The following is a 26855-nucleotide window of genomic DNA, read 5'->3' on the forward strand; positions in this document are numbered from 1 at the left end:
TTTTTTTTTTTTTTTTTTGCTTTATTCTAAAATATCTTAATCCATTTTCATGTTTAAACATTGGTGAATCCCTAATCAATTTCTAGCCCAGGTCTCTCCCGTGAGCATCATACCCATACATCCAATTACCTCTGGAATCTCTACTCTCATGGATAGACCAAATGCTACATGCTCAAAACAACTTTAGTAATCTGTTCATTCCATACCAGGTGTACCATTTCCTTTCTCAGTAATACCAACCACTCAAACCCACCTTGAATCTTTACTCTTCTTCACTTCCCTCATCCAATTTAGCACCCAAGTCTGTTTACATTTCTCAAACCCATCCCCTTCCCATTCCCACAGCCTTAGTTGAAGGCATTAGAACCTCTCAACTGTAAGAGCCTAAGAGTCTACTCTAAGTGCCTCCTAAGGTTCTTAGCATAGGAACCACAAGACTCTGAAACAATATTTTGTATGTGCAGTTTTCTGAGGATAAGATCCACAGATCTAAGAAAAGTTAGGAACCACGGTCTCAAATCTTTTCCCTCCCATTCATCTCAACACTGCTTCTTGAGTTAAAATGGAGGCACTAACAGGCACACAATGTGTATAGCGTCCAGAAGGGGGCACAAGGGAATTATCTGGGGATACCAGTAATGTTATTTTATCTGGCTACTGGTTACATGTTTGCGAAAACTCATTGAGCTGTACGTACACTTAAAATATGTGCCCTTTTTACTCACACACATATAGCTTATTTCAGTACAAGGAAACCATCTACCATAGAATCTTAGGCAGAGGAATAAAGTTCCATCTCCTTAGCATGACAACTCTTCATCTGCTCTTTCTTAAGGGCAACCTTACTTAGTGCCAATCAGCGAGCTACAATTTGCTCTGTAGTTACCAGGTTCTCTCAGACCTCCTGGTCTTGGCACACTATTCATGTTCCTTGGTACTCTATTTTAATCTCATCTTAAGCATCACCTCCTCCTAGAAGATTTAACTTTCCTCTTCCAGGCACCTCATTTCCCTCTGTAGAGTCCTCTGCGTATTTTTATCATTTTCTTGGGAAACAGAAGTGAACCCGTGATAACTTGCTTAATGAGTCATTTTGGGTATGCTTTTTATAAGCAGTGAATTGTATATGTAATCAAGAACTGTTCAATGCTACTGGAATTTTGATTGTCACTCTGAATTCACATCCAAGGGCATTATACAGTTCTAACAAGAATGTCTTGTACAATCATAGCCTCAAATTACAATGTCAACAACAGCCAGAAATTCTAAGCAAGATAACCATAAAATGAAACAGTAATTCCAATCAAAAGCAAAGAAATGGTGTTTTAGTGTAGATGCAGTGAAAACATACACATTAGGTTTTTCATCATTTTTAAAACATCATTTTAAGACCCTGGCACGGGAACCAATACTATAGAACAATTAGTAAAACTGGGAAGATTCAGGGCAGGTGGGATTTTATTGAGGAATCAGGTGCAGTTTATTTTTGTATTTTCATTGGGTTATAAACTGTTCTGAAGTATTAAGTGTATAGTAACCAAGACTACCGTAATTTGAATATAAAGGAGTATACAAAGAGTGGCATATTTCTACATACGTACCATAACCTCCACTGGTATGTATACAAACACATACATATCCAGAGGCACGGAGAAAAAAGTTTGGAGATGATTATAATCTGGGGCTATAGAAGAAAGGCAGGTCATCTTCTCGAACCATTAGGAAGTTAAAATTAGAGTTCTTTGTTGATTTAGAATTCTATACTCAGAGAACGTGGGCTTAACCTTACTCCAAGGTTAGAATAGGTAGAATAAGTGAGAGCACTTTCCTTTGACAGTAGGATAGATTTTTCACTAAAGTAACAAAGAACTCTCACACAAAGCAAAAAAAAAAAAACAGGTTTTAATGATTAAAACAGAGATGAATTAATCAGTTTATAATAACCCTTAATTAAGGGAAGCCCTAGAACCTGAAACAAGGATTTTAAAACTGCATGCAAAATCTAATTACCGTAAAAACCGATACCAAAAAAAAAAAAAAATCCTCAATTTCCTAGCATAGACTCCAGGCCTTTTTATTTCCAATCCTTGGTGATCAGACTCTGTACAGTTTTACATGCTCTCAGTACTGGAGAAACAAAATTAGCTGTATAGAGCTACAAGTATTTTTCACATACTGAAGATACAAAAGAACACTGTCTTCCTCCATCTTTTCGGGTCATTTTGGAAAAAAAGGCACTCCCCAAGGTTTCTGGGTATCACCTTTGCTAGGTTTCTTACTCATATAATCTTTACATATAAAGTTAAAAGTCCACTCATTTGATAAATATAGGGACCACAAGGCATTGGAACTGCCTTTAACTCACATGCCAAACAACTGGCTTTCTTACCACAATTTTGGATACCAGTTTCAAATAAAACATCTAGGTTTGTTTCCTTGAAAAGTTAATCATATGCTTAATCACTGGACTTTGGCATGCTTAGCCAGATGTATCATGGAACTGAAAGAACCACCAAAGATAACAGAGGACGGTTACAATCATTGTTTTCTAACACCATCTGCTTCCAGCTCCCTTGTTCCAATTGAACTTTGTCCCATTCCCTTTCTTAGCTATAACTGAGCTTTCTAAACCTGGGTTTAACCTCTCTGCTGAAAGATTTGTTAAAGAAAGATGCTTAGATTATCATCTGAGTCTTTCCCTATGAAAATCAAAATGAAGAGTAATGGAAGTCTGCAACTGCCCATGGGCATTTGTCCACTATTCACAGACTCTTTAGACACCATCGCCTAAGGCCAAGGGGAATTTGCTTTATTTATCATTAACTTTGACTCATGTTGAGTCACAGGGAAACTGCATTTGGGTAGCTAGTCTCAAATCAAATTGAGCTTTAACATTTCTTTACATTTACTGCATCCATGTAGCGTGCAATTTTTGATGCTGAATAAGAGAAATGCGGCAATTGAAGGCTTCACCACAAGCATCACATTCGTGGGTTTCTTGGATTTTCACCTCTGCATGGATCTTCTGATGGTTGACAAGGCTGCGCTGTTGACTGAAACTTTTGTCACATTTCTCACACTTGTAAGGCTTCTCTCCTGTGTGTATTCTCTGATGCTGAATAAGGCCTGAGTTACGGCTAAAAGCCTTCCCACATTCATCACATTTATGAGGTTTATTCCCTGTGTGTACACCCTGATGTCGAATAAGATTACAAAGTTGACTGAAGCTTTTGCCACACTGTCTGCACAGATAGGGTCTCTCACCAGTGTGGATTCTCTGATGTTCAATAAGAAATGAGCTCCGACTGAAGCTTTTTCCACATACAGTACATAGGTAGGGCTTTTCACCAGTGTGGATTCTTTGATGTTGTACAAGATGAGCACTAACACTAAAAGCCTTCCCACATTCTTCACATTTATAAGATTTCTCCTTAGGGTAGAACGTCTGCTGTATAAGAAGGCTGCAATTTGGATCAAAACTTTCCTTAGTTTCATTGTATGGATATGTCTTCTCTCTGGTGTGAATTCTCTGATGCTGAATAAGGCCTGAGCTTCTACTAAAGGCTTTTCCACATTCCTCACATTTATGGGGTTTGTCTCCTGTGTGAATTCTCTGATGACGAGTAAGATTGCAAAGCTGGCTGAAGCTTTTCCCACACTCTTTGCACTGATAAGGTCTTTCACCCGTGTGGATCCTCTGATGTTCAATAAGGAACGAACTCCGACTGAAACTTTTTCCACATTCAATACAAAGAAAAGGCTTCTCACCAGTGTGAATTTTCTGGTGTTGTATAAGGTATGTACTTAATCTAAAGGCTTTCCCACATTCACCACATTTATGAGGTCTTTCCCCAGTGTGAATTCTCTGATGTTCAACAAGCAATGAATTTCGACTAAAGCTTTTCTTACATTTGGTACAGTGATAGGGTTTCTCACCAGTGTGAGTTCTCTGATGTTCAATAAGGTGTGACTTCCAACTGAAGGCTTTCCCACAGTCAGTACACTTATGGGGTTTCTCACCTGTGTGAATCCTTTGATGTTTAACAAGGCTCCTTCTCTGGCTGAAGCTCTGTTTACAATGATTACACTGATAGGGTCTCTCTCCAGTGTGGATTCTCTGATGTCTAATAAGTGTTGAGCTCACACTAAATGTTTTTCCACAGTAATTACACTCATAGGGTCTTTCCCCAGTGTGAATTCTCTGATGCTCAATAACGAATGAACTGCGACTAAAGCTTTTCCCACATTCATTGCACTGAAAAGGTTTCTCACCAGTATGGACTCTTTGATGTTGAATGAAATGGGCTTTGCGGACAAAACCCTTTCCACACTCTTCACATTTATGACACTTTTCTTCTGAGCTTGGTCTCTTACGGATTATATTAGTGTTTCCTCTAAACATTCTTTGTTCCTGGGTGAAAGATTCCCTTGGTATTTCCCATAAGAAGATACCTCTCTGTTTATCTAACCTGCCAACAAGTTCAAAGGTTTCTCTACCCATGGGATCCTGATCAATTTCACTTTTGATTCTTGTAACAATTACACTCTGTGGTTCCACTTCTTCAATTTCCTCAATTTCCTGTTTCACAGTTGGTTCCTCATCCTTATCTTTGTTCAAAACATCTAGAACAATAAATAGGAAATGCAAACATCAGACAAGCTCTTTGCTAGCACGGAGAAATTGTAAGAAAAATAGGTACTCAAGGTAAATCTACTCTATCTATAAATGTAGTTTAACATCTCACAGTACTGTTGTGAGGAATAAATTAGTTCACATACATAAAGCATTTAGAACAGTACCTGGCAACAAGTATAAAACCAAACCTGTTGCCGTCAAGTCAATTCCAACTCATAGTGACCTATGCAGCAGAGTAGAGCTGCCCCATAGAGTTGGTGGATTCGAATTGCCGACCTTTTGGTATAAGCTATGTAAATAAATACTTATTATTTAGCTACAAATCAATGAAATGGTTTGCTTGAAGAACACATATGAAAAGAGAATTCAGGAGGCAAAGAATGAACAAGCACAGTTGGGAGGAAGGGCTGAAAATTTAGTGAATTATGCACAGTAAGATAGGTAAACAAAGAAATAAAATAGTGGTGGGATGAACCAGTCTATCAAGGATGAAAGATTAACTTAGAAAGAAAACGATAGGTTCAGAGAAATTTAGGATAAGGAAGCATTATTAGAACGTAAGTAGGCCAAAACCAGAAAAGAACACATAAAAGGATGCTGAGAAGGATAAAAGACAACTAGGGGAAGCAACAATTCATTTACTAACAAGAATTTATTTACTGCACAACAAAAGAATTCCAGGCAGATATAAGACATGAAGCCCCCTATCAATTTGAATGGATGATGAGCACAAATGGGGAAAGAATATGACAAAGAAAATATTAAGTAAAAAGCAGTTCCTATGTAAAGAAACAAAATGGCTTAAAAAAAAATGGCTGAAGTGACATGCAGTCTATACCACAGTGACAAAATAAAAGTGAGTGTAAAGGAACATGGTCAAAGTTAATGAAAAAATTGAGCAAAAGAGCATGCTGTGGTAGATCATGACATCATCTACCACGAATCATAGCTTTTTCTTCAAGTATAACTGATTCTTGCTCCTCTAAAGATACAAGGCACACTATCTTCTAATTGGGAGTCTGTATGACATCTGAGAAATGAAAATCTTGCATGTGTTGAAGTAAAGATAAAATAATGGTCTATGAGGTAAGAGAGTGACATACATTTGCTTCTGACTTCTTTCCTGATTTTCCATCTCTTGCTGCCTGCTGGATAACTCCACTAGGAGATTCGATCACTACCAAATTTATATCTGACCCTGACAAGGTCCTTTTTCAGATGTTCTCTTTTCTCTCAATTTTCTCGTCTTCTACTGTGAAGTCATCTTTGAGTTTTCTTTTCGCTTACTTCAAACCAGTCAGTGTTATTTTATTCCAGAAAATGTCTTGTCTTATTCCCCTAAGAAACTAGAAATTTAATTTCTACTTAGCCTACTTACAGTGCCCCCACTCAAGTTCATTTTCAGCGGACTATGTCTTCTTTCACATAACAAAAATGAATGAGAGAACTCCCTCAACTTGCTGCCTATAAAATTATCTGCAATGGTACGTTAAGATACAGCCGATTCCTAACCAAGGCTAATTCATCCACCCCTCCTTGATCCCTCTCACCTGGACAACTGTTCAATTATCACTATTCCTTCCTCTTTCTTCAATCTGCACGTTCCATGGACATTTTCCTACCAACATACAAATATGCCCAACTTTACCTCAGTTTGGAAAAAAAAAAAATCATTTGAATCTGAAATCCTCCTGATGAAAGCCAAGCTTTGAAAAATAATCTTGACCCTGTAGCTGTCCATTTCCTAGCCGTGTTTCCCATGTCCTCTTCCCATCCAATCTATTTTGCAACCTACTGTGAAATCTGGTTTCTGTTTCCAGCATCTAGTGAAACTTATTAGAGCACCAATGACTTTCAAATAACAAACATAAATGGGCATTTTTTAATCCTTATTTTACTCAGCAGCATTTGATACTGTTGACCATCCCTCATTTCTTGACACCACAGGTCTTTAGTTTCCACGGTATTCAATTCTTCTAGTTCTTTCCCTACTTCTCTAGCCTTTTCTTCTCTCAACTTTCCTCTTTTATTTCTCTTCCTTTGTCATTTGTTTAATATTACTGTTACCCACATTTACCCTGCTCTACATAAATACTCACAGGACCTCTCCACTTAGGTGCTTCAGAGGGCTCACAATTAACATGATGGTTATCATCTATTCTCATGTCTCTCCCTACCTCTAATCATCATCTTAAGGGGTGCCACCATCCATTACCCTAAAGTCCCAAAATCTAGGAAATCATCCCAGATTTCTTCCTTTTTCTCACTGTTATCAATCACCCAAACCACTGACTCTACATTCTGGCATCTAACCTCTCCTTTTTACCCTCACAAGCAAGTTTTACCTGGACTTTACAACAGCAATCTAATAACCCTTGGCTCTGGTCTTTAGGCTGCCCCCACACTGCATCTGCCTCACTGACTCCAGAAAGAGCTTCATAAAGTGGAATTCTATTCATGTTACCACCAGCTCCCTATCACCTCTAAGGTCAAATTAATGTTCTTTACTATGCTCACAAAGCTCTTCATAACACAGTCACTTAGCCTCAATTCACCATCCCACCCACAATCATAGTTTTGATTAGCGAATTGCTTGGGTTATAATCTTTTATGCCATTTCTTTGCATAGCCCATTTACTAAATGTCCCTCAACATTGCTGACCTGGCAAAATCTTGGTTTCTTTTTAAGATTCAGTTCAAAGCAACAGATCCTCTACAAGGCTTTCACTGAGCTCACTAGACAGATTTAGATGTTCTATTTTTATCACTGCTCCATGTCCATAATTCTATACCTATTGCCTTTGAGTCAATTCCAACTCATAGCAACCCTACTGAAGCTATTATTATACTGTACTTTTTAACTGTTTGTCCCTTCCATTGGATTGTAAATTTTTTGTGAGAAGGGAAGTCTCTTCCTTGAATATTGTTCTGGGGCTTTACTCAAAGGACTAAGACAAAATTATTATTTGCAGATAATATGATTTTCTACCTAAAGTTCAAAAAGAAGCAAATGAAAACAGAAACAAGACAGTACAGTAAGGTGGCTAAAAACAAGATTCATATATAAAACAAAAACTGGTTTTTATACAAGAATAACCAGTTACTAAATATTATACAAAGGAGTCCTGGTAGTGCAGTGGTTAAGTGCTCAGCTGCTAACCAAAAGGCTGACAGAATTCACCAGCCACTCACTCCAAGGAAGAAAGATGTGCCAGTCTCCTTCTGTAAAGATTACAGCCTTGGAAGTCCTGTGGGGCAGTTCTACTCTGTCCTGTAGAGTTGCTATGAGTTAGAACCAATTTGATGGCAATGGGTATTACAAAAGATATATATATATATATATGTATACATATGCTCTTCACAATAATAACAAAAAACATAAAACTTAGGAAGTTCACTATTTTAAGGATCTCAAGTCTTCCTAAACTAATCTATGAACCTAACTGCATTTTAATCAAAATCCTATGAACCAATCATCCTCCCACCCCTAATAAATCTAAATTTCAACTGGAGAACACAGAAAACTAGTTAAGTGTATCATGAATAAACAATATTAAAGAAGGGCTTATTTTACCAGACAAAAAAACATAATACATTTGTGGTGTAATGAATTATTTAATATGGCACTTCCAGCCATGGTCTTTGCAACTCACATGCAATGACTGAGTACAACTGTACAAACAAGGTATATAGAATCTGTGATGGTTGGGGTTATGTGTCAACTTCTCTAGGCCATGATTCCCAATATTGTATGGTTGCCCTCCATTTTACATGTTAAGCAGGATTGGTATATGGTGTGTCTTGAGGCACAGCTTTGCAGAAAGGCGTGACTCAGGTCCCACCCTTACTCAAGTTACGCCCTTCCCTGGCGTGTGGCCTGCATCTAAGGAATATGTGCGTGTCCTGGCAGGGCTCACTCTCTCTGCATCTGGATGCTGTGTTTGGTTCGTGATCAACTGACTTCCAGTTCTTGGGACTCAAGCCAGCCATCTGCCATCTAACCTGCCAATTCTGGGATTCACCAGCTTCCATTGCCCTATGGGCCAGCAGCCTATCACCTGACCTGATTTGCCAGCTTCCACAGCCTCGTGAGCCAGCAGCCTGTGGTCTGACCTGCTAGTTTGGGTTCATCAGCCCCTGCAGCCACATGGGTCAGGAGAAGCTTATGCTGACCCACAGATTTGGGACTTCCCAGCCTCCACAACTACATGGGTCATTTCCTTTATATGGTTCGTGAGTTCTATGAGATGTTGCAGCAAATTAGGGAATCCAAAGATGGGAGGGAGTGTACCAAGGGGAGGAGTAGTTGATGTTAGAGATGATGGAGTGGTACAGCAGTTTGGAAAAGTTGGATATTTGGGACATCTTTAACCTCTATCTCATAGGAACCAGCTTTGCGCTGATCCTAATAAATTATTCGTTTAACATTTCTAAAGTAAATAAAACCAAATGACACTAGCATATAAAAATAGTTTAAAAAGATAGGCAGGTGAAGAAGACAAGTGAATCTAGGATCCTACACTCAACAGCCTTGAAATGACTGTCCATTACAACTATGGCTGGTAGCTATAATCACCTTCTGGGGTATCTGTCATGCTTGCATCATATGCTCCCATCCAGCAGTCATAGCTTGCCTCAAAGTGGATCTCTTCCAGGAACTTGGAATTGAAACTGAAATATCTATTTAGTACAAATATGACTAGAATTATAATTTATCAACTCAGAAGCTAAAGGAACAGAAGCATGTAAATAAACATACGGGGAAAAACTGGCCTGCTAAGGAGAAAGAAACAGAGCACAAAGAGAGAAAGGGCAATTACTGACTTCCTGAGAGAATGATCCAATTTCTGGTTTCAGTTCTTTCCTGTGTCCAGCTATAATCATGCTCATATATTCTATAAGATATCCCTATGTCCCTATAATAACTTTTCTTTTTGGCTTAAATGAACTTGAGTTGATCTCTATAATACATAACCAAACAATTTTAATAGTATGGTAACTGAGGTGGGAGAAAGAAGGCAAGGAAATGGTAAGGTGGAAGTGGCTGAACTTTAAGACAGGGCAGGAGTCAGCAAACTTTTTTTGTAAAAGGTCAGATAGTAAATATTTTTGGCTTTGGAAGCTACATGGTCTCTACCGCAACTACTCAATTTTGCCATTGTAGTGTGAAAGCAGTCATAGACAATATATAAAGGAACAGGCATGTCCATGTTCCAATAAAACTTTATTTACAAAAATGGGCAGTGGGCCAAATTTGACCTGTAGGCCACAGTTGCCAACTCCAATATCCAACAGTATAAAAAGAACTGTTTCCTTGGTAAAAGAATGGAAGATGGAAAAGAACCTGCATTCCTAACACAATGCTTGATAACTATTGAATGAGTACGTATTTGAACAAATGATTGAAGAGAGAGACTATAATCAAAGAAGAGAAACGACGATTTCAAGATCTTGTACATACAGCAATTCCCAGTTCTGTCAAGATCCAATGTGGCTCAATTAGTCTAGAAAGAAGTCACTAAAATTGTAGAAGCAAAGAACTAAGAAGTCATCAGCTGTATTATCAATATAGCTACTAAAGTTTTTAAAGAAAAAGCAGCATGGAATGGAAAGTATGAATGAGAAGCCAAAAATTACAAAGCTAGAAGACAGCTGAGTTAGGAAAAGGAAGAAGATAAAGTGAAGGAAAAGTACTACACTGGAACAGTAGAGTAATGGTAATCTCTCATCAAGGGGATAAAATGGGGTCTGTAGAGGAGGTTGAAAGGATTGCAGGGGGCAGAAATAATAAATGATGGAAAACTGTATTTCAGTTAAAGAAGAGAGCCTGAAAGTACAAGACCTCAGATGCGCTCATCACACCTTTGCTCATATGGTACTCCATGTGCTTGGAATAGGTAAGCCAGGGCACTTGGTATCAACCAGGATACCACATGTGTGGATAAAGCTGGCAGTGACTCAGAGACATCAAGGCATTAAAAAAAAAAAAAAAAAACAGCAGCCAATATGGGTAGAGACTAAAGTGGTATATAGGAAATGATAGATGAGGCCAGAAAGCTAGGCAGGGGCTATATTTAGGAGGGCCTGGTGCAGTGGTAACCCCGGTAGTGTAGTGGTTAAGTGCCATGGCTGCTAACCAAAAGGTTGGCAGTTTGAATCCACCAGGTGCTCCTTGGAAACTCTATGGGGCAGTTCTACGCTGTCCTATAGGATCGCTATGAGTCAAAATCGACTCAATGGCAATGGGTCTTTTTTAACAGGTACAGTGGTTAACAGGTTGGCTGCTAACCAAAAGGCTGGCAGTTTGAATCCACCCGCTGCTCCTTGGAAACCTTATTGGGCAGTTCTACTCTGTCCTATAAGGTCGTTATGAGTTGGAATCGACTTGACAGCAACAGGTTTGGTTTTTGGTTTAGTATGACAGGAAGAGGTCCCTGAGTGGTACAAACAGTTTGCTTTTGGCTACTAACAGAAAAGCTGTCAGTTCAAATCCACACAGGAGCACTTTGGAAGAAAGGTCTGGCAATCTGCTTCTGTAAAGATTACAGCCAAGAAAACCCTATGGAGCTCAGTTCTACCCTGTAACACGTGGGGTCACCAAGAGTCACAATGGAGTTTTGTTTGTAATATGACAGAATAAGAAACTGAAATTAGGATTTTTATCCTATATGCTATCAATCAAAAAAAAACCAAACCCACTGCTGTCGAGCCGATTCTGACTCATAACAACCCTAGAGGACAGAGGAGAGCTGCCCCATAGGGTTTCCAAGGAGTGCCTGGTGGATTTGAACTGTTGACCTCTTGGTTAGCTGCCATAGCTCTTAACCACTATGCCACCAGGGTTTCCCTGTATGCTATCGGGAACCGTCAAAAGTTTTAAGCAGTTAACTAGTAAAAAATCACTTTGGTGGCAGTAAGAGGATATATGGAGAGAAAGGAGACAGGTGGCAAGGGGCTAGTTTAGGGGCTAATGCAATAATCCAGTCAAGAAATAGTGAGTTTTCAATTAAGTTACTCAATTGGTCACACGAGTATTTTAGAAGTATACAATACACATCTGGCTCTATGCTAAGCGCTGGATATCAAATGGAAAAGACATAGTTACTATCCTCAGTGGAGATCAGTCTGGTTAGAGAAATAACACATAAAGAATGATTACAGTAGAGTACGATAAATTAAACAACGGAAGTGTTTACCAGATAGCACAAAGAAAGGTGTGCTTAACTCTGAAGAGGAGGCCCTTGAGATCTTAATGGGCTATTTCAGATATGCCAGGTGTGAGTTACTTACGTTGTCTTCAAAAGGAGATGACTTGGAATTCGGAGCTCAACAGAGAAGATAATGGTGGTGATAGCAATCGACACTTATATCATTATGTGCCAGTCAGTGTTCTAGGTGCTTTACATATATTAACTCAGCTAAAGCTCACAATAACCTGAAAAGGTGTTATTACTATCTCCATTTTTAAAACAAGAAACCGAGGCACAGAGACGCTAAGTAATTCACCCATAGTTACAAGGCTAGTAAGTGGATGAACCAGGACTGGATCCTAGACAGTTATGCTCCTTATTACTTCTCTCAGCCGGAGATAAAGATTTGGGATTTATCATCACACAGCGGTAGCTAATGGCCTGAGTATAGATAAGGTCCCCCACGGAAAGCGTACAGACTGAGAGGAAGTATAAGAGTGTAAGCCAATAGAGGAAAGCAAGAGAGTTTCAAATACTCACAGAGTGGTGGAATAACAAGGTTAAAAAAGAGTCTACTGCATTTAACCATTAAGTCATTATAGATCAATGTCAGAACAATTTATGGGCAGTGGTAGTGACAAGACAAACGGGCTCAGAGATAATGGGAGATAACGAAGTATAGAACAAGAATTAACTATTCTACTCTAACAAAAACTTGGCTGTGAAGAACGAGTAGCAAGTTATAGGGAGTAGCAAGAGATAGACCTTGGCCCAAAGGAGCTCTCTCACCCTCCTCACCCTTGCCACCTTTCTTCTCACACTGAAAGAGCCATGAACATACCTATTATCAGAACAAAGTTAACAGGAGAGCAGGAGGAGAGATTGACGCTATAAGGAAAAAAAAAAGGATGACTAATGGGTAAGTTTCTGGTGAAGTGAGAAGATGGGAGCAGCTTTAAGTTTGCAGATGAAGTGCAGAGACGGTGAGAGCTCATGTTCAGTGGTCTCTGTGTTCTCTGTGAAACAGAAGGTGAGGTATACTACTGCGTGATGAACCCAAAGAAAACTCTGAAGTTTTCAGAATACTCCCTAAAAGAAACAGGTGTATGAGCAAATCAAGGACAAAAAAAACTGCTGAGATGTAAAGACCCAGTGGGGACTAGAAGAAAAAAAGTCATGCATATAGAGGGGGCATATAATACCAAGACTTTTGGTTACAGAATTTCTCCTGCTGTGTTTAGCAACTCAGGTAGGGGAGAAGAAAAGGCAGATTTTATAACTGATACAGGATCTGAAGTTTGAAGAGTGGGTAGAGCATGATGACAATGTGGCAAGCAAGGCGGCATGCTGGTTAGAGACTTATTTATATACAGGACTATGGGTTAGATGAGGAAGTACAATTAGGAGGGGACTGACAGCTTGCAGGAAAGGAAAAAAAAACAAGAAGTCAAGGGACAGGAAACACTGTTAAGAATAAATAGGCTTAGTAGGAAAGGAGTAGGAAAGGTAGAAAGATTAGTTATAATAAGCTTCACAAGAGCAGAGAGCATACCTGTTCTAGTCACCCTTGTTTAGTCACAATCAATAAACATCCACTGCATAAATAATTGGTCACATAATAGATACTAGGCTTAAGATTTGTCTGTTATAACAAAATTGAGGGTATGATTATGGATGTGAGTTGCTGAATAAAACTGGAAAGCAGGGTCCTTGGGGTCAATGCAGTCAAAATACACTAAACCTCAAGTATTGGCTGGGTCATCCATGTGCTGAAATCATCAGCAACGGTGTGGGTTAGCATAGAGAAGACTGTGAAACATGTGACAAAGTCTATGTATGAAGGACCGAGGAAGCTGACAAATGATAGTGAAGAGGAATTGAGTGGGTAAAGCAAGACTGCTGAGGCCTCAAAGGAGAAAGTTTGTTTGAAGGTGGAAAATGAGTGATTTGGGAAGAGCACGGAAAAGCTCGGAGAACAACAGTTCTCCCTTCCAGCCCTGAGAGAAAGGATGGGGAAGGAGGAGAGGTGTGGGAGAATAAGCAGCCTCCACTGGAAGGACTGCTAGGGAGGTGGTGTCCTTGAGAAAGTGCCAGGTTTCAGCTAAGGCCAGGAGGGGTAAGGAACATTATGTGAAGAGGAACAGGGGCTCCAGAAGGCAGTGAAAGGGGTGGGAGGAAAGTGGTGGGAGGATGAGCCAGGAGGGAAAGTACAGAGCAAAATGGGAATGAGATTATGAAGACAGGACGCCAGAAAGGCTTGGTATTTTGGTCACTGAAAGGACACTAAGGATAAGAGTCATGGGAACAATAACTGGCTGTAAGGTTTGGATCAGAACTTTGAATAAAGAGTTTTGGTGCTGGTCCAAGTGTTCTCACAGTGTGATTTCTAGTAGCCTTTTAGATATTTTAATCAGAGAAACAAGATTCTTACCCAGTGACACCAGGTTCCCATAATTCTCCATCATCACATCTTTATACAGGCTTCTCTGAGCTGGGTCCAGATAATCCCACTCCTCCTGGGTAAAAAACACAGCCACATCCTCAAATGTCAGCAACCCCTGAAATAGTATGATTTCCGTAGTCAGTTCCTGTTGTCTCAAGGACAATTCTACCACTGAAAGCGGCAGAGGCAATCACTTATCAGGGCTCAGTAGGATAGGAGGAACATAATAACTAAAGAGTTCCAAGTGGGGTCCAATTCTGAGAACCCGCTGTAACAAACAGGAACCTAAGACTACAGGGCAACTGGGCTGGAATCCTGTCGTCTTTGTGAAGAGCCTAAGAAGAAAACTTTTCTGGCTTAATAAATATGCCCTAATATTGCCGTCCCCAAACTTCTCCTAGCTTCTTTCACCTTATTGTTCCGCTCCAATTCTCCATTCGCACCAGCTAGTGACCCTGTTCAATTCCACCAGGTTCTCTAGGCATCCACCTTGGGTTCAGGCATGGTGCCCGGAGTAGAAGACACAAGGGAGGGACAGAAAACACAGATAAATGCCTCATCTGAAGGAACTCACAAGCTAATTCTCTCTAGCCGATTTATCAAGTCGCTCTAGAAAAAAAAGAGTCAGTGGGCAGTCTGGTGGCGACCACACCCAAGAGCACTAGGGGCTAGCTCCCTACAGGTGCTGGCCCTAAAGACCGCCGTGCGGGGTGGCCCAGTGGCGCGGCCTAGCTCAGGTAACACGGGGAGAACGAGGCTGCCCGGAGGGGAGGGGCGACTTACCTTTGGCTCCGGCGGGGGGCTCGGGGCGGCCATCTCTCGGCCAGAGAACGGGACGGGAACCTGCGGCGGCTGCACGGAAAGGAGCCTCTGGTGAGGCCTATCTGATCACTGGAGAATAGGCCCGACGGAGACGAGGCCTCCTGGCTGGGTCCGGCCAGGTCCTGCCTCTGTCCCCGGGCGGTCACGACCCCAGCAGCATATCAGATGCGCTCCCTGACCATCCGCCAGCCCCCAACCCCCTCCTCTGCCAGGTTGCGCAGCCTTCCAGGCCTCTCTAAAACCTCCTCCCCGCTGTTAGTGCCTCCTCCTTTCAGCCCAGGAGCGCTATGACCGCCCGCCCCCGGACCAGAGGCGTCACCCGGAATCTTCCCGGGACGCCCCCCAACTACAATTCCCGTCATGCTCCGAGAGCGCGCCGCGCTCCAGCGTCGGTCGGCAATGACTACATTTCCCGGCGTGCACGGGGAGGGGGGCGACGATGGTGAGCCTTAACAGGAAAAAAATGACATCTCCCATTAAGCTTGCATTCCATTGGCTGGTCGTGGCGCGTCACTGCCGACTGGGGAGTAAGCTCCGGGCGGTAGCTCTCCTTGGAAATGGCGGCTTTACCCGTGTTCTGCGTTACCAGACGAGGACTCACGTGGATAGCTTCAGGGGCGCCACGCCGAGAGTTTTGGTCTCGATTCAGGTAAAGCCGAAGGTTAGACCGTGGGTCACTTTCATGGAAAGTAAAGAGAGAAACTGACGGTCATGAAAAAAAACTAGACGGTCATGAAGGGGGTCCTAAAAGGGATGTCATATTATTATACCAAGTATTTTCGTGGTATAATAACATGAAAGGACAAGTGCAAAACCGGGCGTCATGCTATTAGGATGGAACCTAACAGGAGGAAAGTGCGTTAGGGGTCTGAGTTCAGAAGCTTCAGCACCATTCTCCGCGAGGGTGGGACCCAGTCTCTTCCTATCCCGGCCTCAATGTTCTCATAACGGAAATACTACCCTTACCTGCCAGGCACCGGGTGAGGTTTCAGGAAACAAATGACTCGGAATGATCAACTTGGATCATGAATGTGAAAGTGCTCAGTAAATTCTTTATGCGGAGTATATTCACAAGCAAGATTCAGAAATGAAGTGCAGTCTTTTCATTTTGTTCATTGTTCCATTGATTTACACAACAGATATTAAATATCATCTCTGGACCCACATTTCTCCAAGTGTGGAGGCTGTCTATAGCAGCAGAAACAGAGTTCCTTCTCAAAGCCTAAGTACTCTTTGACATAGGAGGAAACAACCCCATAAAAGGGAAGTATTTTTCTCAAAGTCACAAAGCGAGTTAATTGCAGAGCTGAGTCTAGAACCCAGGTCAACTGACTCCCCATTGGCTTTTCCCACTGCATCTTGTGGAATCATTTGAAGGTAATATCTTATTTGACCCAGATAACGTTTAGGGCATGCTCTTCAGGGAAAATGTATGTCCTCTCTTAGGTTTCAAAAAAATTTCTGTTTAAAAGGATTTTTTTTTCCTTTGGACTGTGACATCAGTTCATGTATTAGCGTCTTCTCTTCATTGGCTAGTATTTGATAATCTCTCAAAACTCCAAGTTTATTTCATTCGTTAATTCAGCAAATATTTAGAGTGTCTACTATTTTTTTACTATATACCAGGCTATATTTTAGGGTTACAATAGTGAATAAGACAAAGTTCAAAGTTTTGCCTTCATAGAGTGTATGTTCTAGTGCAGAAGAAAATGAAAACAAAAAAATCTAGAATATAATTTCAGGAAGTGGAAAATTAAGACACGTAGAGCAGAACAAGAGATTGGTGAGATGGAATGAATTACATTCTGAGTGTGATGAGGTGTGACTGGACTGGCTTGAGAAAATGAGAGGTGAGGAAGTAGAGACTATAAATACAGAAGACTGGTTTCAGAAGCTTTGTGGTAAAGGAGGGGAACCTAGAGTCTGGGGAGAATTTCTTTGAAGATGGAAGGTGTTAACAGCATACTGTAAGCCCCTGGGACTATTCTAGCAGAGAGGGAGAAACTGATAAAGAATTGATGCAGACAGAGGGATTAATTGCTGAAAGAAAGTCCTTGAGTAGGCAAAGAGGAATGGCATTAAAAACCGTATTCTTGGCCAGGTGCAGCAATTTCATTCCAGTTTCTGCAGGGATGACCAAATCCAATCAGATGCCAACTCCATGGGAAACAGAGATCCCAAGGTAGCTCATGAATAACCTTTTTCTTGAGCACTTTGAGTATGTCAAGTAGATTCCATTATTGGCCCATATACTTGAAAATAGTTATTCAAATAATTATTATATGTGTTTTCAGAGGATCCCAAAATTAATAAAACAGGTCTGTGTATCCAGAGTTTATAATCTGATACAGTAGTTCTCAACTGGGAACAATTTTGCCTCATCACCCCACCCCCCCCCCATCCCTCAGGGGACATTTGGCAATGTCTGGAGATGTTTTTGGTTGTCATGACTAAGGGATGGGGGTGCTACTGGCATCTACTGGATAGAGGCTAAGGATGCTGCTAAACGTGCTAGTATACACAGGACAGCCTCGCACAGCAAAGAGTTATTTAGTTTAAAATGTCAGTAGTGCTGAGGATGAGAAACCCTGATTTAGTAAGGGAAGTGGAAGGTAAATGAAGTTAAAACTCAGGATGTAATGTGTTCTGAGAATAATAAAAGCAAAGTGCTGCAGGAATCAGAGGAGCTCACAGTTATATTTGACTGGAGAGACTAGGGAAAGCTTAGAATAGTTTTGTCCTAGAACTTGAAGGATAAGTAAGATTTCTGCAGATAGAGATGAAAGGTAGGCATTTCAGATAGGACATAGCTTCAGCCAACACATGGTGTCAGGAAAGTGGAAGTGTGTTTGAGAAACAATGTAGTTTGGTTGGGTAGAGTCAAGAGAGTATACAGGAGATTAGTGGGAGATGAGGTTAGAGAGGTGGACTGAGGTCAGATCCTGGAGGACTGGGAATCCCAAATAGGAAGATTTTCCTTTTTTTTCTTTAATTTCATCCATTCATAATAATTCTTACAGCACATAAAATATGTTATTAGCTTTTATTTTTTTATCTGTGCCAACTCAAACTATAAGTATTCCATGGGCAGGGACCCTGTCTTATTTTCTGTTCTCCACAGTGCCCAAAAGAGTGGTAAGTGTGCAGATAATTTGTTGATTTTGATTGGTGGCCAGGGTTGGGTCTGGTGTTTGTCAGCTTCACTGATACAGTGAGCCAAAGACTCACATGTGTGTTTTTGATGATTCCAGGAAAGAGAAAGAGCCAGTGGTGGCTGAGGCAGTAGAAGAGGTGAAGAAAGACCCTATCTTGGTGTGTCCACCCTTACGAAGCCGAACATACGTACCACCTGATGATCTCCAGAGTCGTCTGGAATCTCGCGTCAAAGAAGTTTTTGGTCCATCTGTTCCTAGGAGTTGGCAGGACATCTCCCTGGAAGATGGTCATCTGAAGTTTAGTCTCTTGGCACATCTAGCTGATGAATTGGGTCATGCAGTGCCTAGCTCAAGGCTTCATCAGATGTGCAGAGTCAGAGATGTTCTTGATTTCTACAGTGTTCCTGTTCAGGACAGATCGAAATTTGATGAACTTATGGCCAATAATCTGCCTCCCAATTTGAAAATCACTTGGGGTTACTGAGCAATTCAGAGGAGGAACACATTGAAGTCTTTCCCTGTCCCCCCTCAAGCAGGATGGAGTTATCAGACCTTTTGATATTTTACCATGTGAAATACTACTAGGTTATCTCTAAACCCACCTTTTCTATGGAAGGATGCATCATCTGTTTTTTTCTTATATCATCATGAATTGACAAATAACAGGAATTTTTTTTTTCACCTTTGGTGAAATCTTTTTTTTTTTAATTTAATATAATCAGGTCATTAATAATTTATGAAATTCTTCTCTAGAGGACACTACAGTTAACTTGGGTGTAAGACAGGAGGCCATTACAAGTTCAGATACGGACTTTACCCTTTATAGGCATGAAATAGTAGTTGCAAGAAAATGTTTTAATCATGTTAGGACTCTTAAAACTAAGGAACAGGTTAGATACTTATAAAAGACATAAAAGGCTCTATTGCTTATTACATGAAGTTGTTTCTATTACTGTTTACAAGTAGAAATAGTGATACTGTGCATTCTGTATTCATTTCTCTTAGAATTAAAGAGATTTCTTGAAGTGTGTGGTATGTTGTAAATTTTTTTTTATGGTGAAAGTTGGCAGAACGTCTCCCTAGAAAATGATCATCTGAGGTTTAGTCTCTTGGCACATCTAATAGATAACTTGGGCCATGTATTGCCTAACTTGAGGCTTTATCAGATGTGCAGAGTCAGAAGTGTTGACTTCCACAATGTCCACGTTCAGCATAGGGATAAATCTGATGAGCTTATTGCTAGCAATATGCCTCCCAATTTGAAAATCACTTGGGGCAACAGAACAGTTTAGAAGAGGAACACATTGAAATCTTCCCCATTCCCTGAGCAAAGTAATACTTCAAATAAGTATTATAACTTTGGAAAAATTGGAATGTATGCCAACTAGTAAGTGCTGTGACTTATTTTTTTCTAATAGTAGACATATCAGATTTTTATATTTCTAAATGAATATTCCTCCCTTCAAAGGAGATAATGCTTATTTCAAACCCTGTATCAATTCTGTAATTCTTAAAAGAGTGGCCTTAGTACCAGTGACACATATGAGTAGCCAGTAGGGTGGTAGTTCTTGGTACATTAGCGTACCTAATTTGTGGAAATTATTCAAGTAGTGAGTTAACCAGGTGGTTCTGAATGACAAAATTAGTGATTAAATTAGGCATTGTTTTTGGTCAAACTAAATGAGATGGGGAAAGAATTTCTTAAATTGTTTGATCTTGGCTCCACTAATAATTCTGATAGAAAAGTTTTAAACAAAAGAAAAGGCGTTTATTCTCTTTCCCAAGGTGACTCCTGAAGAGGGCAAAATCCAATTGGATATGTAAGTTCTAGCATATCTATTAGAAAAATTAATTACAGTATAGTCATGGCTTGTAAGTATCCTCAGCATACAATCAGATTTTCAGTTAAACTGCCTTTAAGAACCTCATAAATGTCTTGAGTGTCAGTATTTGGAGCCCTGGAGCTGTCATAATTATGCCCCTTCTGCTTCTACTACACAGAAAAGGCATACAGCATGGAAATGTTTGAATTATACATACAAGATTTGGTTATCCATGCAACTTTTAATTCTGATCTGGAGACAGAAAAACCTGCAAAGGATGAGATGAAAGTAAGGGATGGGGAGGTCAGTGTGGAAGAAGGCTTGGTTACAGCTGGAGAAGTGACTGCAAAAACCAGGCTTCATTAAGTGTTCAGGCAGGAGAAAATAACTTCTTTGTAATCTAGAGCATCCTAGAGCACTGTTTCTCAAAATTTAGAGTGCGTGTGAGTCACTTGGGGGTCTTTTTAAAATGCAGATACGAATTCAGTAGATGTGGAGTGAATCCTGGTCTAATGCATTTCTAATACACTCTCAGGTGGTGTTTGAGGTGAGAGACAGATATCACCACTTAAAGCATCAGTTTTGGTAAACGTAGCAAGGAAGGTTAACTGTGTTTCCATCAGTAACTCTAGAGGGCGTCACTGGTTTATAGTTGAGTACACTGAACGACCTTTAGTTTCCCTGAACAGATCGAATTTGGTTTGCTAATTTGTTTATTGAGGTATTGAGGTAAGCAAACATAAGTGATTTAAGAATGCTTACTTTCAAAAATAAATGAATGATTACTATATAACTGGTATCAGCTGATTTTATTTAGTTGGATCTCCTATAAGGTCAGTAGGTATGCCGAGTTGTATAAAATCTCCCATTAAAATAGAGGTGTAGGATCAATAGGAATGGTCTTACATAAACAATAAGTTTCAAGAAGTATAAAACAGATTTTGCTCTTTTACTCCCTTATATTTTAACATATTTTTTCTAATTATAAAAAGCAATACACATTCTTTTTAGAAAATTGGGACAGGTAAAAAAAAAAAAAAAGAATCTATCCTGCCACTCAGATAATCACCTTTAACATTCTACTGTATTTCCAAATGAAAAAAAAAATTGTCTTTTACAATTTAATATTTGACATTATTCCTCCAACATCCCACCCACTTCACATTATGAGCATTTCTCCTTATTTTTAAATAATCTCAAGAATAACAAATTTGATTAATAGCACCCCACTAACTCGTTGCCCTTGAGTCGAATTCCAACTCATACCAACCCCATAGGACAGAGCAGAATTGTCCCAGAGGGTTTCCTAAATTGTGATCTTTACAGGGAGCCTTGGTGGTATGGTGGTTCATGGCTCGGGCAGCTAACCAAAAGACTGGCAGTTTGAATCCACCAGCCACTTCTGGGAACCATATGGGGCCGTTCTACTCTGTCCTATAGAGTCGACGTGAGTCAGAATTGACTTGATGACAACGGTTTGGTTTTTGGTCTTAACTCTATGGAAGCTAGGTTCGAACCACCGACTTTAGGTCTGCTGCTGAGTACTTAAGCACTGTGCCAACACGGATCCTTTTGATTAATAGCATATTATTCCACAGTTGGATGCTATGCAATTACTCAACCAATATTCTATTATTGGATATTTAAATTGTGCCCAGTTTTTTGCTTTTATATGTATTTTTTATCTATTAGTTTTTTAAATTATTGGTCTGCCATAAAACTCCATCCTACCCAGAAGCGGAAGACATTACGTTGTTGTTGTGTGCCTCAAGTTGTGCGCCTCAAGGTGATTCCAATTCATAGCAACCCTATAGGACAGTTGAACGACCCCATAGGGTTTCCTAGGCTGTGATCTTTATGGGAGCAGATCACCAGGTCTTTTCTCCTGCTTTCAAACTGCTGACCTTTGAGTCAGCAGCCGAACACTTAACCATTGTGCCATCAGAGCTCTTTAAATCTAGGAATGACTTGGTTCTGCATCTTTCATTTATAATCCCACTATCATGTGTTCTGTGTATTTTAAAGCACAAAAGGTCAGGTACAGTACCCTGAAAATGTATGAACTCAGTCTTATCTGGGATTGGTTTTCCATCTTTCCATTTTCACTGGGTTGTTTCACAATGCAAAAGTCCTGCAAGTTTTTACTTGAATGGCGTCCAATTTCAAAAGTACTGTCTCTAAAGTTAGCTTCTGATTCCATAGAATTTCAAAGTTAATCTTGGTTGTACAGTAGCAGAGTGTAACGACCACCAAAGCTCTGATTTCACTCATGAAATATCAAACTCTAGATATTTAATACTGATGCAATGCTAGTCATACACTGCCCATATCCAAATTTCACCAATGTCCCAATAATGATCCTGATACCACCTTCACCCCTGTTGCAGGATTTAATCCAGGATCATGCTTTGCATCCAATACCATGTCTGTTTAATCTTTACACCGGAACAATTCTTCAGCAAATTGTATTTTCCAAAATAATTATTCATTTCATCTAAATTACCAAATTGGCATAAAGTTGTTCATAATATTCCCTTATTTGCCTTTTAATGTTATTGGATCTGTAGATCTTTCATTTTGGTTATAGGTTATTTGTGTTCTGTCTCTCTTTTTACTTGATCAGTCTAGCTAGCAGTTTATCACTTTTGTTAATCCTCTCGAATCAACTTTTGTCTATTTTTTAATGTCATTGGTATCCATTCTTATTTCCTTTCTTATTCCTTTGAGTATACTTTGCTCTTCTGTTTTTAGCTTCATAAGGCAGAGCCTTGGGTCATTATTTTAGACCATTCTAAGTCTTTAAAGTTATAAACTTTTCTTTTTAGCTTTAGCTTCATAATACAAAATTTTTCATGTTGTGATTTCACTATTATTCAGTTTGAAATATTTTCTAATTTCCCATGTGATTTCTTCTTTGATCCATGGATTATTTAGAACTGTGTCTGATTTTTAAATATTTGGGGGGTGGGTTCTATATATCTTATTGATTCCTAATTTAATCCCATTTTGGTCAGAGAATATGCCCTATGATTTCAATGTTTTTACCTTTATTGAGATTTGTTTTATGGTCCAGTTTATGGCATATCTTGTTGAACATAACACATGCACTTGGAAAGTATCTTTTTCCTCTTTAACCTTCTTTTCCAGCAGTGAAGGAAGAACTATATTCTACCTAGAGTTGCCCTGAAGGTCAAAACATCAAATATGTCTTTTGCAGCCTAACAGAGCTAAATGAAGTGCCAGCTTACTGCCCACTTCTTGCTCTAGTTTCTGATTAACTTTTTAAATTTATTGAATCCAGCCTCCTCCTGATTTCCCTTTTTTCATTTTCTATTCTTTCTAAATCTCTAGCTCCCAGGGATAGCCCCTACATTTTACTGACATGTTTTATGAATTTTCTATATAACCAAGTTGTTTGACCTCTGTCAGCAGCATTTAGGCATGTCTTTCCTCTTTTTTCCTCTACAAATAAAGAAGTCAGAGTTAAAGGACTCTGCGTTAGCAAATGATCTCTTTTCTGAGGCCACATCAGCTGGGGCATACAAATGGTAATAAAATTATTTTTCTAGGGCTCAATCACATTTTTCAGGATTTGAGGGACACCAAATTCCCCACTGACTCTCATCCCCTCCCCATCTGATTCACAGGGGCTATAGAGATAGCTATATGACAGAGCATTAGAGAGTTTACATGACAAGAAAGTAAAAGAACTATAACCATAAAGGTATTGGATTTTTTTTTTGAGGTGACGAAAAGACCATAAAAAAGTGTAAACTTAAACTATTAGTAAATTAAACTTCCTTAATATTAAGAACTTCTGATAAGCCAAATATTTCATAACAAAACTTTAAAATACAAGCAGCTAACTTGCAATAGATTTATACTATACATAAAACTGATTAGGAATTATTATTCAGAATATATAAAGAATTCTAATAAATTAATTTATAAAAAAACTCAGCTAATTATGTATTCTGTACTTGTTGAGTTTAGTGTTCTATAAATAGCAATTAGGTCAATGTTATTGATAATTTTGTTTAAATTGATGTCTTTACTGATTTTCGTCAAGTTTATTCTATCAATTGCTTAGAGAGGGATTTAAACTCTTCAACCAAAAAATCAATACCATTTACAACAGTAGCAAAAAAATGAAATAGTTATAAATCTAACAAAATATGTGCAGGATCTATATATGATGAAAACTACAAAACTGTGATGAAAGAAATCAAAAATAAATGGAGGGATATACCATGCCCATGGATTGGAAGATTCGATAATATCAATATGTAATTCTTCCCAATTTTATCTATAAAAATTCCAGCAAGATTTTTTTGTTGATATTGACAAGCTGATGCTACAATGTATATGAAAAGGCAAAGTAGCTCAAATAGCCAAAATAATTTTGAAAAATTAGAATGAAGTTGATCATCTACACTATCTCATTTCAAGACCTAATACAATAGCTACAGAAATCAAGATAACGAAGTGTTGGTGAAAAGATATGCTTATCAGTCAGAGGGACAGAAGAGAGAGCCCAGAACTAGATGCAAGAATAGTGAACTTATTTTTTACAAATATGCAAAGAAATTTCAATGGAGAAAGAATAATCTTTTTGACAAATGGTGCTGAAACAATTGGATATGCAGAAAAATAGATCTAAATATAAGACATAAAACTATAGAAGTTCTAGAAGAAAAGCTTGGAGAAAACCTGCACATCTATCAAGGCAATTCTGACGCCCAGTGACCCTACAGGACAGAGTAGAACTGCCCCATAGGGTTCCCAAGGAGCGAATGGTAGATTCAAACTATTGACCTTTTGGTTAGCAGCCAAGCTCTTAACTGCTGTGCCACCAGGTCTCCACCAAAGGCACAGTAATACATAAAAGAAAAAAAATCTTGACTTTATAAAAATTAAAAACTTAATTGTGAGTGATACTGTTAAGAGAATGAAAACAGAAGCCACAGAATTGAAGAAAGTATTTGCAAATCATATTTCTGGCAAAGACTTATGTCCAGAATATATAATGAAAAAAAACTTTCACAACTTACCAATAAGAAAACAATCAAACAAAAAACAATAAAAATGGGCACATAATCTAAAGAGACATTTCAACAAAAGATGAATGAATGGCAAAAAGCATACGATAAGATGCTCAGCATCATTACTATTTAAACCAAAAAGAAAAAAAACCCAAACCTGTTGCCGTCGAATCGATTCCAACTCACAGCAGAGTAGAACTGTCCCTAGGGCTTCCAAGGAGCAGCTGGTGGATTCAAACTGCCAGCCTTTTGGTTACCAGTTAAGCTCTTAACCACGGTGTCACCAGGGGCGCATTAGTATTTAGGGAAATGTCAATTAAAACCATGATGAGATACCACTAGATAGCTATTAGAATGAGTATAATAAAAGAAAAAACAAAGAAAAACTGACAATACCAAGTGTTGCCGGGAGCGTAGAGTAATTTAAACTCAGGCATTTCTTGTGGGGATGTAACATGGTACAGAAAATGTTTTAGAAAACATTTTGCCATTCTGGCCAGACATTAATGGGAATGGATGAAAAAGACCTCCAAATATTTGCCATTCTGTTATAAATAAATAAATAAAGAGAGAGTACTGGCAAAAATCGCCAAAATCAACGTTTTTCAGAACTGTGGAAATTAACCAAAGTCTTATAATAATAGAAGGAATGTTTATTCAAGAAAATGACTGAAGCTTGATAAGAAGAGCAAGAGTTACGATGTTTTAACTTGTCCTATTCCCATCCCTGCCTCCCCAGCTTGGTGATTCCTTTGAAAATCAACAATGTCACCATCACCGTAAAACAAGCTACCTAGTATTATATAAATGAGTAAAAAATAACTTCTGTGTATTGGCTCCAAGTTGTTTACTTCTTTCTTCAGAGCAAGCCTAGGCCTGTTAAAAAAAAAAAAAGCCCACAAGCACCAAACTCAAATTGGTAAACACCAATTGTTTTAAAAATAACCCAAAATAAGCAGATGTTTACCACTTAGAGCCAACCTGCTTTACACACCCCGCTAAATTGCACCCAATATCTGCCATGGGAGATAACATGCAATCTCGTAGTTACAAGGATCCTAAAGTGCTACTGGAAACCCTGGCGGCGTAGTGGTTAAGTGCTACTGCTCTTGAAGTTCTCTGACCAAGAGATTCCCCACACTGCTGTAAGAAGACATTGTGTAAAGGTACATGTAAGTTCCTCTCTCCTCTTTCTCCTCTTCCCTGGGGGTTTTTCATGCCCTCTTCCTCTTCTGGTGGCTCCCTGTGCTACTTGTCTCTAGAAGACCTCCTGCTGAGGGGGACCACTCCCTGCATGTGGCTGTCAATGTATCAGCCCCAATAAAAAGCATGTATTTTTCTTTCTTCATTTTTTATTGTACTTTAGATGAAGTTTTTTCAGAGCAAACTAGCTTCTCATGAAACAATTAATATACATATTGTTTTGTGACATTGGTTGCCAACCCCACAACATGTCAACACTCTCCCTTTCTTGACCTTAGATTCCCCATCAGCAGCTTTCTTGTCCCCTCCTGCTTTTTCATCCTTGCTCCTGGGCTGATGTGCTCATTTAGTCTCTTTTTGTTTTATGGGCCTGTCCAATCTTTGCCTGAAGGGTGAACCTTAGGAGTGACTTCATTACAGAGCTTAGAGAATGTCTAGGGGGCCATGTTCTTGGTGTTTCTTCAGTCTCTGTCAAACCAGTAAGAATGGTCTTTTTGTGTGCGCGTGTGAGCTAGAATTTTGTTCTACATTTTTCTCCAGC

General features: G+C 39.3%; 2 protein-coding genes across 4 annotated transcripts; one reads left to right on the top strand and one right to left on the bottom strand.

Moving 5' to 3' along the window:
• On the bottom strand, positions 1 to 15373 carry ZNF189 (zinc finger protein 189). 3 transcript variants are annotated; one of them, XM_064291658.1, is made up of 3 exons: positions 15053 to 15373; positions 14258 to 14339; positions 1 to 4623 (listed from the first exon to the last, which is right to left on the bottom strand). In XM_064291658.1, exons 1-3 carry the CDS (start codon positions 15083 to 15085, stop codon positions 2906 to 2908), a joined length of 1833 nt encoding a protein of 610 aa, XP_064147728.1. In that variant the 5' UTR covers positions 15086 to 15373; the 3' UTR covers positions 1 to 2905. The 3 variants fall into 3 exon arrangements, with proteins under 3 accessions (XP_064147728.1, XP_064147726.1, XP_064147727.1); XM_064291656.1 differs by having other exon boundaries at positions 14258 to 14384; XM_064291657.1 differs by having other exon boundaries at positions 14258 to 14342; positions 15053 to 15372.
• Positions 15374 to 15605: 232 nt separating this feature from the next.
• On the top strand, positions 15606 to 21134 carry MRPL50 (mitochondrial ribosomal protein L50). Its single transcript, XM_003407558.4, has 2 exons — positions 15606 to 15740; positions 18343 to 21134. Exons 1-2 carry the CDS (start codon positions 15649 to 15651, stop codon positions 18728 to 18730), a joined length of 480 nt encoding a protein of 159 aa, XP_003407606.1. The 5' UTR covers positions 15606 to 15648; the 3' UTR covers positions 18731 to 21134.
• Positions 21135 to 26855: the final 5721 nt, after the last annotated feature.

This window comes from Loxodonta africana, chromosome 9, assembly GCF_030014295.1.
Source record: "Loxodonta africana isolate mLoxAfr1 chromosome 9, mLoxAfr1.hap2, whole genome shotgun sequence".
In the NCBI taxonomy this organism is placed as follows: domain Eukaryota; kingdom Metazoa; phylum Chordata; class Mammalia; order Proboscidea; family Elephantidae; genus Loxodonta; species Loxodonta africana.

Excerpts from the sequence above, each read along its gene's own strand:
- ZNF189 (XM_064291656.1), bottom strand. The coding sequence starts at position 15,085 with ATGGCCGCCCCGAGCCCCCCGCCGGAGCCAAAG. Across the intron at positions 14,385-15,052 it reads GCCCCCCGCCGGAGCCAAAG|GGGTTGCTGACATTTGAGGA; the intron begins GTAAGTCGCCCC and ends ATACTATTTCAG. Across the intron at positions 4,624-14,257 it reads TGGGAACCTGGTGTCACTGG|ATGTTTTGAACAAAGATAAG; the intron begins GTAAGAATCTTG and ends TTATTGTTCTAG.
- MRPL50 (XM_003407558.4), top strand. The coding sequence starts at position 15,649 with ATGGCGGCTTTACCCGTGTTCTGCGTTACCAGACGAGGACTCACGTGG. Across the intron at positions 15,741-18,342 it reads GAGTTTTGGTCTCGATTCAG|GAAAGAGAAAGAGCCAGTGG; the intron begins GTAAAGCCGAAG and ends TGATGATTCCAG.